General features: G+C 43.1%; 2 protein-coding genes across 2 annotated transcripts; one reads left to right on the forward strand and one right to left on the reverse strand.

Annotated features, from left to right (window-relative positions):
• Window position 1: 1 nt before the first annotated feature.
• Window positions 2-4,917, reverse strand: ppm1nb (protein phosphatase, Mg2+/Mn2+ dependent, 1Nb (putative)). The gene is made up of 6 exons (XM_035626922.2): window positions 4,153-4,917; window positions 3,325-3,896; window positions 1,944-2,061; window positions 1,556-1,670; window positions 1,373-1,436; window positions 2-1,259 (listed from the first exon to the last, which is right to left on the reverse strand). Exons 1-6 carry the CDS (start codon window positions 4,556-4,558, stop codon window positions 1,242-1,244), a joined length of 1,293 nt encoding a protein of 430 aa, XP_035482815.1. The 5' UTR covers window positions 4,559-4,917; the 3' UTR covers window positions 2-1,241.
• Window positions 4,918-6,927: 2,010 nt separating this feature from the next.
• rtn2b (reticulon 2b) lies at window positions 6,928-12,006 on the forward strand. Its single transcript, XM_035626717.2, has 7 exons — window positions 6,928-7,042; window positions 8,163-8,370; window positions 8,595-8,733; window positions 8,991-9,060; window positions 9,300-9,346; window positions 9,518-9,576; window positions 9,697-12,006. Exons 1-7 carry the CDS (start codon window positions 7,030-7,032, stop codon window positions 9,797-9,799), a joined length of 639 nt encoding a protein of 212 aa, XP_035482610.1. The 5' UTR covers window positions 6,928-7,029; the 3' UTR covers window positions 9,800-12,006.
• Window positions 12,007-12,126: the final 120 nt, after the last annotated feature.

The raw sequence follows: 12,126 nt of genomic DNA on the forward strand, positions 1-12,126 counted from the left end.
AGTCAGTCAAATATTCTTTATTTAGGTTTAAAACAATCATGACTCGTAACATGTAATGTCCATACATAGAATTACTCACTGAAACAATATAATAGAGCAGAATGATGCAGATGACTCATCTTGAAACAATCCCTTTCTGATGCTGTTTCTTTGATCCACTATAGACTGTAACTGATGAATAAGGCAGCACAGTATACTTATCCAAATCATGGAAAAAAAATACATTTGATTTAGAAATATGATTAATCTATAGAAGGAATTGCACAAAATGTGTACATGTAGAACTTATTTGTATAACATATTTTTTTTTCGATTGGTCGGTAAATATACATCTTAGGGTATTTGGATAATCGTATTAAATGTTTTCGTCACAATCAAGCCACAAATATGCCATACAGCTCTTTCGTTAATAATCTAACTTTTATCTTAACAAGTAACTTATTTTCCAAACAACACCCGGCCAAATGGATTTTATTCAACATGTTTAAACAGAAAAACTACAGAAGAAACAGCTCTTCAAGAAGATTTTAGATTATCTGTGAAATGTATTTTTTTGTTGTGTGTGTTGAGACTTAATTAGCAGAATAAATTAATTAAACATTGATTATTTAGCTGTGACTTCCAACCATAACAAATAAAAACAAAAGATAAATTTGTGCCCTCCCATCTTTCGTCCAGCTGTTTAGCTTTTCCTGTTGTAACATAATGATATTGCATGTTAGCTGCACGCTAGCTTTTGGCTGGCACTGAAAATATTTCACATTTTTCTTTATTGGACATGAAAGGTAAAACTGAAGCTCTTTGAATTACTATTTAATCATATCTATTCATAAAACATCATATTTAAAGTGCAAACCAACATGTGCTTCTTATGTTGTCCAATAAAAATGGACAAGTTCACAGATGGTTATTACTATTTAGCTTGACAGGCCGTCATTTGAAACGATCATCTGTACTGTCTGTTCACTGAATATGAGGCAGAGGTTTGTTGCTGGGTCAGTTTTCTCTGAGTTTAGTTTTACAAAATGTCCTTCTTGTATAAATATAAATGTATCAGGCTCTAGATCTATTTTTGCATTGTATTTGTTATGACAAGATGCTACTTGTTAGCATGATGTAAACAAACACCCCTGTTCATCTCCCTTTTTGTCAAATTGCACACACGAAGAAAACAGTTTTTAATACCGACAATAGTTACAGTCCCTCCGTGGATCCCCGGAGACAGAATCCAGTGGGGCTCCTCAGGAGCCTCCCAGGCCCTGGACACACAGGTAATGTAATGATAATAATGGTGAATTTACATTTTGCAGATTACAGGAAATAGCATGTCCTCTAATGGTTATAATTGGACATATGTATAGTTTGTACTCACATGTGGTGCTGTGGGCTGGTGTGTCTCTCTTCGCTGATAGTAGGCAGAAATAATGCAGTTCCTTCTGTAACACACGGAAGTAACGTGGTGTCATTTCCCAATGCACTGCCCGCACACACACACACACACACACACACACACACACACACACACACACACACACACACACACTGTGTCTCTTACTTGCTCTGTATGCCTCCACCTGGTGGTAATCCAGGGATTACAGTGGATGCCAGGACTGTGAGGACCGACAGCAGGTCAGGTTCCTCCCCCCTGGCACACAGCTCGTCATAAATTTCTGTCAGGCATCAACAAATTAAACAAATAAATAAACAGGGATTCAAACGAATTAAATAGGGTTTCTCAAGGTTTCATGTTGTTGAGATATGATAATCTCTGACCTCACAACCTTCTCTGTGTCGTTTGTTTCAACACATTATTTATTTTCTAAATTATGTATTTTTGGGCACTATTCTAAATGTGGACCATTTGATGCAAACCATCAACCTCCAGAAAACATTAAAACAACGCCTCATATGTTTAATGCCTAATGTCATATATATGCACACACCTGCGACTTTGGACTCCAGCAGGTCCTCCAGCTCGGCCTCCTGGTGTAATGCCTCTGCCGACAGCTGGGGGGCTCCAGGGAAGCACAGCAGGATGATGCTGATGTTGTCCAGGCTGCCCTTTGGAGCGAAGAGACGGCATCAACAGAGATGAGTGACGATGGCTGACCTCACAAATGTCAACCTATAAGAGCACCAATTCATCCTGGGTGAACTGTCTTCGACATGGATCATTCTTTCCTCAAGGTTTGTACATGCCAGTGTCACGCAGATGCAGCGGAGCAGGACATTTTAAATGAAGTGTGGGGAGAAGCGACAGTGACATTTTGAGGTCACTGTGCAAATCCAAGCTGAAGACCGGTTACATAACGGAGTGACATGATGGCCAAGCAGAGCGTGCATGTGGCCCGTGACTCTAATGAGAGTACAACAGTATTAATTGCCGTGAGGTTCTGTGGACCCTGGTTTTGAGTTTAAAAAACAAACAAAAGAATAAACCAAACTCAGAAGAGCAGACACAATGTAAGTGAGTGAAAATACTGGGGAGCAATCGCAGAGAGGTGGATCTAAACTTCCTTATCTGACAGGGCACATGGACACAAATTATCTTTTTCACGACTTATGGAAACTGCATGTGGGAAAATAAAACTGTTTGGGTTGCACTGTGCAGTCCACTCGTGTCTTTTCTTCACCAGCAGTGTCCTTTCAGCAGCTTCCTTAGTAATATGTCATGACGCAGCTCTTTCTGCGGCTTGCAGGGTTTTTTATAGAGTCCTCCGTGTCAAACCAGACTCATTCTACAGACGACATATTGTACAAAAGAGTGTAGGAGATTTCCCCCACGTGACTTTGAATGAATCCTTAAACCACACATAACCTACCAGCAAGTAAGCTTTAAACCTTTCAACTTGATGAAGTCATTTGAATATGCAAATAAATTATCAGAGATTTTTATGTAAAAAAAACAAATAACGAGAGGATCCAGTGCATTACCCTGCGGAACTGCATAGTGTTCAACCGCATCCACAAAATGTGTCTTATCCTTCAAAATGGCAGCCCACTTATTAAGTACTGGGGTAAACAGAAAGGTTTTTATAATTGTTGTATCAAAGACTTTTGTAAATCCACCTATCTGGGTCAAAACTCAGATTAGAGTTTTTTTTGAAAGCCTTAGTGTGTCTGCTGAGGAGTCACAATTTAAGGGATTATGTTATTACATATAATCCACAGGACATTAAAATATGATGTAACTCAGTTTTTTGAGTTGTGTTTATAATCAGGATTTGCTATTTAAACTACTGAAATGCATAATATGCTTGATCACTTCATATTCAAAAGGGACTAAGATGATATGGGAACTGGTGCGAAGAGGCAGGTTCTGACCTTGTAGAGACAGAGGTCAATGACTTGAGTGCAGACGTCCCTCAGATCCGTGCAGACACGCAGCCGGTCATGGATGAAAGCGCACAGATCCTCGTTGCTGATGGTGTCCCACACCCCATCGCAGGCGAGCACCAGGAACTCATCTGCCGGCGAGCGCTCAACCACACACACCTCTGGCTCTGGAGATACCATCTGCTGGCTGGGCGTCCGGTTCTCCGCCCCCTTGTAGCTGAAGTCCCCAAGAGCGCGGGAGACGGCCAGGGAGCCGTTGATCCGCTGGAGGGACACTGAGCCGCCTGCGCTCTCGATGCGCTCCTTCTCCAGAGGGCTGTAGGGCTTGTGGTCCTCGGTGGAGAAGCAAACCTGGCCAGAGCGACACAGCATGGCCCTCGAGTCGCCGCAGTTGGTGAAGTAGATGTAATACGGTGAGATGAGCGCACCCACCACAGTGGTGCCTCCTCTCTCCCAGCCTTCTCGACGTGCCGCTGAGAGTAAGTGCTTGTCTGTTTGCATGAAGCCCTCGATGAGGGCACCTCTCACCCTCTCTGGGTCATCCTCTGGTCCGATTCCCCCTGTGTGCACAAAGAGGTTAACGTTAAAATATTTGACTGACTCAAGCGGATCATGACAACGCATAACCTCAAAGAGTGAAACTGACACTTGCAGAAGACAGGAGAAAAATGATCCTCCACATACATCTTATCTCAACACCTTTAACAGCTGAGCACCATTACATTAAATCAACAATTTGTATTCCTTTATAAAAGATAGCAACATTACATCTCTTCATATAATTTCATTAATGCATTTCAGGTTCATGTCTTTCACCTGTGGCGAGGATGTGACCCAGAAGGTGCTGGGAGCAGTGCTGTGCCACCGAGCTGCCTGCATGGCCATCGAACACGGCGAAGAAGCTCCAGTCGGCCAGCTCTCCGCCCAGCTGTGGCACACAGTTGTGGAAGTCCTCCATGTTGGCCCTCCAGCCCTGCATGCTTCCCAGGGCGTAGGTGAGGCCCCAGCGGGCACAGCCCTCCTCTGCCAGCTTGTCCAAGACAGGCCGGTCCAGGTAGGGGCTGGGGATGACCTCCTCCCTCTCCCCCTCCCCTGGCTGCTCTCCCTCTGCGGCTCCTCCGCGGCTCCCCTTGAAGAAAGAGCTGACCCTCTTCTCCGTCTCTTTCACCAACTGTCGCACAAACGCAGGCATCTCCACGCTGCCCTTCCTGGCTGTCCTCATGGCTCTTGTGCGCAGCTGATGGGCGGGGATTCGTCTCTTGTCCCTGCCCTGGTGTTCGTGGCTGAGGCGGGCCCGATCCTGGGCCTGTGCAGTGTCTGCGTAGCCCTGCTGCTCCAGGGCTCAGAGCATGGCTGCCTGAGCTGATGGATGTTCCCTGTGCTTGCTGCTCACCCTCCTCTCCCTGTTCATCTCCTTCCCCGCCTCTCCACTTTTCCTCTCCGGAGACCTCAGTGATCAGCCTTCTCTCCTCCACTCATCCTTCCTCTCCTCCTTGTTTTTGTCTTCCCTCTGTGCTGCTGTGATTTTTACCTTCTCCCTCGCTTTTTCATAGCTCTTCCCTCTTTCACCAGCTCTCCCCTTGCCTTGTTATTCTCCCTGCCCCTGCTGCGATTGGCTGGCTATTTGTGTGCACCAATCCCTGCTAGGCTTGCATCCCCACTGTCATGTTTTGAGCTCACCCTCTCTCAGCGTCCTCCTATCTGCAGCACTGCCCCTCCCACATCTCTGGTAATCTCAACCTTTGATCAGATGGGATTATGAGCTGCCTCTGCTGTGGATTACAGGACTGTCAGCCATTTAGCAAGTGTATGCCTGACAATAGTTAATTATACAGCATGTTTCATTATATTTACAATAATCACAGTGACAGTGCATGTACCTTACCTCTGCAGGGATTCATGACTGAACACCCAACACTGACTGACGACATAAACCTGAAATCATAGCTGCATTTTTACTCTTCATTTTCTGTCACGTTGGTGGAAACATGAAAACCTTTGACTGAACATCTGAGGCTAGCACTAAAGTAGCAGTAAAGCAAAAGTTGTTACATGCTGGTTGTGTTTAATAGGTAGCAAATAAATGTGTGTAAATAAAAACGGCTAAGAAAACTATGTTGTTAATGACAAATGTGTATGTTTTCTATCTGTATATAGACAAGGAATGTGGAAAATTGTAGCTAATTCAGTAGCGATAAAGGGGCAAAGATTGCAGCATGTTCTATTTTGAATGAGCACAAAAACAGGATGTTTGTTTCTGCATGAACATTCGTGTCACTGTTTGGCATCGTTCCCCGAAAAAACTGCCTAAATCTGTGGATTCACCCGGGACCACATCTCTGATCCCTGTAACTCTCAACATACTTTGATTTCAGAGCAGGGAACTCTATGTCATCACATTTCTTCATGGCAAAGAGATGCACACAATACAAATACTGCAAATGTATCATATATATATATATATATATATATATATATATATATATATATATATATATATATATATATATATATATATATATAATATGTTATTTACATATATTTACTTTTAGTCCTTTATGTTTTCCTCCCTACTCATCTCTGGGAGATGGATAAAATGACATGTTATGTTACATTATGTTATGTTGCATTATCTCATCTTATTATCATTTCATCTTATCTTAGCTTGAAACCAAATTAGAGGATTTATCAGTACGTGTATAACTTTGTGGTGTGAGTAAGTGAGATTATTGTCCTGGCAAGAGGAAATTTGACAACAAATGTACATTCATCCCCACAAACCACATCCCATGAAACAGAAAACAGAGGCTGGATGTCCCATGAAGTGCTGCTAGGGCTGCAGGTACTGGGCTTTTGCCGAAGCGGGACCTGATGCACCTCATGGACCGGTACCTTTGTCCTGAGGACATTATGGAGCAGTGGCAGTTGAGTGATGTCCTGTGCTACTGAGGTTGACCTTACAATAAATCCCAGAGAGGTTGAGTGCAGCAGTGTGAGTTATGCGTGTATTAGGTTTTGTTCGGTTTGTGACAGTTACAGTCACAGTGCTGCATTTTGAGACTGAAAGGTTTGTGTGCATGGTTTGTTTCGGTTTGATTCAGGTTTTGGTCTTACGTGTCAAAAGACACACTTGCATGGAGCTGAAATGAAAGGCTACTCAATTCTCAGATAGCATTTGTCTAACTGAAATGACTATAATTTCACAATTATACTGTGTGTTTCTGGTTATGATTGAAGCTTTCTTATGAATGTATTAGGTTGTGATAATAGTGTACAGCTGGAGGAAGATAGTGGTCGATTACCATCGAGATGTTCTTAATCTGTTTGTGCTGCATGTATTCAGGCCTCTGGGTCCCGACCTGCACCCACAGAGCTGTCGACCGCAGGAGGCTCTGAAAGCTGAGGGACATGTATATGCTGATGTCTCAGGTTGCCATTTTGAGTCTCTGAGTGTGGGAGTGTGTGAGCATGTGTGTGTGTGTGTGTGTGTGTGTGTGTGTGTGTGTGTGTGTGTGTGTGTGTGTGTGTGTGTGTGTGTGAATCCAGACAGGGGGTATCCAATACAGGATAAAATTAGGCCAGCGGGGCCTTATATTGCTGACTGAGCCCGGGTGGCCAAAAAAAGCCTGGAGGGGAAGCCAACAGTGAGAAGAGAGGAAGGAAGAGAGGAGCGCAGGCAGGATCGCCGCTGAAATGGCCACCAAACGTAAGCAAATAAATGGTGACAGTTTTAAGTAAAGGGGATCAGAGCAGAGAGAGGCACTGGTCAGAGTCCACCTGCCAAGTGGAGGGGGGAGGGAAGTTATTTTGGCCCCTCTGCTGGGCAGGTGTGGATACAGACCGGACGGCAGGTCATATGTAATGAGTCCAGCATGTCTGTCATTTGGCATATGGAACAAATGGGACTCAGCTGAATGAGTTTACTGATAAACGTGAAGTTTCGAGTGTTTACCTATATCATTCTGCTGGTTCAATTGTCTCTGTGTGTGTGTGTGGGGGGGGGGGGGGGGGGTTGTAAATGCATGACTCTGTTGCTCGTACATTGTCGTTTGGAAGACAATCTGTTGTTGTTGTTGATGTTGGGTGTCATTATGTTTATGTGTCACATTCTTGAAGATTTGTTTTAACCATGATAATTACCATGACATTAACACCGGATTTTGGAGGCTCATCTGATGATTTGATGGTCTAATAAAATATTACTCACAGATGAATTGTTATGAGCAGCTATTTATTATTATTAGAAGCAATGTGTTCATGTTTTTCTAAAATATCTTTTTGAAATTATTGTGAAGATTATTTATTTTCACTGAGCTTTAGTCCTGGTATTTTCCTTTGTCGTCCTTTCTCCTTACTTACTCACTGTTTTACTTCACTGACTTTCCATTTTGCCTCTCATGTATCTAAGAGGTCTCTGGCACAGAGGGAGGGGTGTGTGTCACATTTCTGTCGGCGGCAGCAGTTTTGTTTGGAATAAAAAGAAGAGGATGATCCGGGTTGTTCGGCTGAAGAATGAATCCACTCACTGACAACTCTTTCACAGAACTTTGATACGACATCATGTGAAACTAAATCTGTGTCTTTTTATAGAGCCACATGTTTTTTTTGTACTGCCACCAAACAATAAAGTCAGGAGCTGACTTGTGATGCCATGGCACCGGCTCTCAACAATTCCAGATTGGTTTCTGAGTCTGGAGTAGATCACCTAAACAGTTTACCTTTTTTTTTTCCTCCCACAGATCCACTCAAACATCCCTCACCGCTCACTCATTCAAGCGTATCTGAACTTGCTCCTCATTTCTAAAAGTGTCCACCTCGTTTTGCAGTTGTGGATCTGGTGTACTGGCGGAGCATGAGGTGGACCGGCGTGGTGTTCACGGGGCTGGTGATCGGCCTGGCGAGCCAGTTCCAGCTCAGTGCCATCACCGTGCTCTCCCACGTCTGTCTGGGAGTGATGTGTGTCACCTTCCCCCTCCGCCTCTACTACAAGCTGCTGGAGCTGCTGCGCTGGAACCCAGGAGTGCACCCCTTCCAGTGAGTCGGTGGATTTGTGCCTCATTGTGTGTGTGTGTGTGTGTGTTAAGGCCCACACTGGATGCAAAAGTGCTGCTGCACTGCTCTCTGTTGGTTAAAGCCTTCAATCGTGTTGCACTTTTGGCCAAATGTGAAGCCCCAGTTGACCTGTATCACTGTGGTAAATGTGTAAAGCTTGTTTTTTTAAATTATAATTGTGTGGTTTTTTTCGTGTCTGTCGCCAGGTCGTATCTGGATAACGACAGCACCCTGACAGACAAGGACACGGTGATGCTGGTGGAGGAGGCGGTGCTGCTGATCGCATTCGCAGTCACGGAGATCAAACGCCTCCTTTTCATCGACAGCATGATCGACTCCATTAAGGTCTGGGGCTCGACAATAAAAGAATGGCTGGTGTGACGGGTGTGAGCACAGTTAAGTGTGCGCACAGTAACTGACTCATAAAACTTCTAAGCTGAAAGTCTATAAATTAACTGTACGGTCGGAAACCAAATCGTAAAAGCAGAAACACTGCTATCACAGTATTATCAACTCCTTCACAACACAGGGGGATGTACAGAACCATTGAATGTCATCACATCACATCTCATTCTCTCTCTCTCTCTCTCTCTCTCTCTCAGTTTGTTGTGCTCCTGTATCTGTTGACCTATATCGGTGTCCTAACCAACGGACTGACTCTGGTCATAACTGGTAAGTTGAGATGATTTTCATCCTCACTTCTCATATTAACTCGGGTTACTAATACTCACATCCCCTCCCACGTCACCCTGAACAGCCCTTTTTCCCCCCCACGTGATGAGACATCCTACATCCTATCATCCAAAGCCTTCTAGTGCTTCAACAGTGTCCTGACATGTCCTATCTCATTTATTAGTTCATTCCAGTAAAGTCTACCTAAGGTAAACCGGTCTTTTCTCCTTGTTTTACAGCTGTGATTGCAGTTTTCTCCCTTCCTCTCTTGTACAAAAAGCAGCAGGTGAGAGCAGCAGGACATGACTTTTCCATGACATCACAAAACTGCAAAAACATGCTCTCTTTCATGTGATTGAACATATAGGAATGTCATAAACACTGAAGCAACCAAAATGTCTTGAGACGCACCAGAGATGCTTTGAATTCACTGACCCGTCTGTCATTCTGCTGCCAGGTGCGGATGAGGAGGATGGTTCGAGCGATCAAAGCTTTTGTGAAGAGAATCAAAAACCTGTAGGTAACCTGTTTAATGTTCTCTTAATATCATACGAGCAAAATAGATATTTTGGGGAAGGGTCTTTATACATTGTGTTGTGTAATAGCATGGCCCCCACCCTCCCTTTTTTGTTGCAGGTTCCTCAGTCTGTATAATTCAGTGAGACCCTCTTCTGCCCCGGCACCTGCCCCCAAACCTGCGGCTGCACCTGCCGTGAAACAGAAAGCCAAGTCAAAGTAACTCGTTCTTTTTGTGGCACGTTGAAGGCACCCAGGATTTGGGATTTGGAAAATGTTGGAATGGTACAACCTTTGTGGGGCCGCGAGAAGGGGCAGCTCATTTCCATTTCTGCACCGCAGTGTTTTTTTTTCCATGGGAGCAAGATCTAATCGATCCTGACAGCTGAAACAAAGCTACCATTCACTCAAGGACAGGAAGGGGAAGAGTATGAGCAGAGGAATTTTATTTACAGAGATATTTTGTTGGCAGCGTTTAGGATAACCAGTTCACGCAGTCGTCCGCTGCATGCAGGGACAGCACACGATATCACAGGTTTTTGTTCTTTTTACGTAACTAGTGAGCAATGTGCTCCTGTTGAGCTGCAAAATTATTCATCACAAAGCAATGAAGCATTATTGCTGCATTCAATATTTCGCATTATTAATTTTTAACTGATAAGAAAACGAATTACATGACCACTGTCCCGCCATTAATTAAGACGGATAGCTTTGCGCTCGCTATGTTGCCGCAGAAGCAAATTGCATTTAATCAGGTCGTAACAGTGACGTCCTGCTGCTCTTGAATTTGTACCTTTAATCACTAAAAAGTGCAAAATGTGAGTGTGACCTCAACTGTCCTGCAGCGACTCCAACTGAATTAGGATTCGTTAATGACACACAAATATGCTGCTTTCTGGTACAAAATAGCAGCAACTTTTTTTTCTTCATCTTTTCACTTTTCAGGTGACAATTTCTAAACATTGATTATATTGATTATAAGTGCTTTTCTGAAGTTGCTCTTAAACTTAACTTGGAGTAACGGGACATAAAATGCATCTAGTTTATTGTCACATTGTACTGAAGCTGTTTCTCACCTTTAACCTTTAGTATTCATTTTGTATCGTACTATATGAAACTGCATAACTATTACTGTCTTAATGATCACGTTTCAGTTGCACAATTGTGTGAACAAGTTTGTGGCGTAACCTGCCATCAGAGGAGATTTCAATCGCAGAAACTACAACCTATAGATTTGATGCTATTTTTATAAATATTTATCTTCATCACCGGACAAACGACCAAATTAAGTGGCGCCGAAAAAGCTGCTGACATCTTGAGAGTAAAAAAGTGCTTGAGTGGCAGTTTGCTAAATAAATAGATGTTCACTTTGGGAAGCCATTAGTTTTTATACTCAGGCATCTTTCAATGTAGTTTTAATCGTTTCAAGAATTACCTGGTGACGCCCAACATCCTCAAAACAATAATAATGCAGATCACTCAGTGCCATCAAGAACATTACATTTAACTCAAGGATGTAGAATTTCTTTTTGATACTTTTGTCAGTCAACGAATCCACACTTTAATACTTCTAATGCTCGCACAACTCGACATCCACATTTTCCAGATCAGCCAAACAATTTCAGAACGTGCTCATTAGCTATAATTGTCTTTGCTGTAACTCAGGACAAATTCGGTCGCGACCTGACATGGGAAGTCGCATTTGTTTCTGTAATCCGCTGTTTGTTGAGTGGACATTTTTTATCTGCACCAGATTTCTCTCCGCGCTCGAGTTGATGAATGATCACAACTACAAACTATGACGTCGCCTGAAAGACCAGCAGGGGTTTCGGGCGTGTAACAGCTTAGACCCAGACTAAAAAGTTGCTAAAATTGTCACGAGTATAATTTGATAATGGGAAAATGTTTCAATTTATGCACAATTTTTCCTTTACTCTGACGACTGAATGATTTTAGCAGCCAAACCTGAGCCAGTCAACTGTAAGCAGCTGCGTCAGTGCAGCTGTTTTGCCAGCGAGCTTCTGTTAGCATGTCAGATGGATGTTGGCGATCATGTGATGCTCTCTAGTGGTCAGTGTTTTAGAACTCAAAATCAAGCTGCACTCACACCACCATGTCTTAATGAGCGTAAGTTATTCGCTGTAATAAAGCCCTGGCAATATGAATGGGTCGGTACACCCAAATTGTGACAAAAACAAAACAAAACAGAAAACAGTGAGGCCTGTAGACAATTCAGAGACACAGTTTCTCATGGGCGTCGCTGTTGCATTGTTTTCAATTTGACTTTTGAAAGCTGTGAGCGGTTATGGTTATCACTGCTTGTTTCGGTTTATGTATGTCTATAGGTATTATTATTTTTTATTGTTTTGTTTCCTACTGTATTCTTATTTTGCTCCCCAATAAAATAAAAAGAGTTATTTAGAAAAATGAGATGTTTGTTTTGCACTCTAATTCCCAGAGTAAATCTTAGTCACTGTTGTCTGTGTTAACTTTATTAACAATCACAATCACAGTCACATCCTGTTATTCTGAAACTGAAGCAGCTGAATG

This window comes from Scophthalmus maximus, chromosome 2 (genome assembly GCF_022379125.1).
Source record: "Scophthalmus maximus strain ysfricsl-2021 chromosome 2, ASM2237912v1, whole genome shotgun sequence".
Lineage (NCBI taxonomy): Eukaryota > Metazoa > Chordata > Actinopteri > Pleuronectiformes > Scophthalmidae > Scophthalmus > Scophthalmus maximus.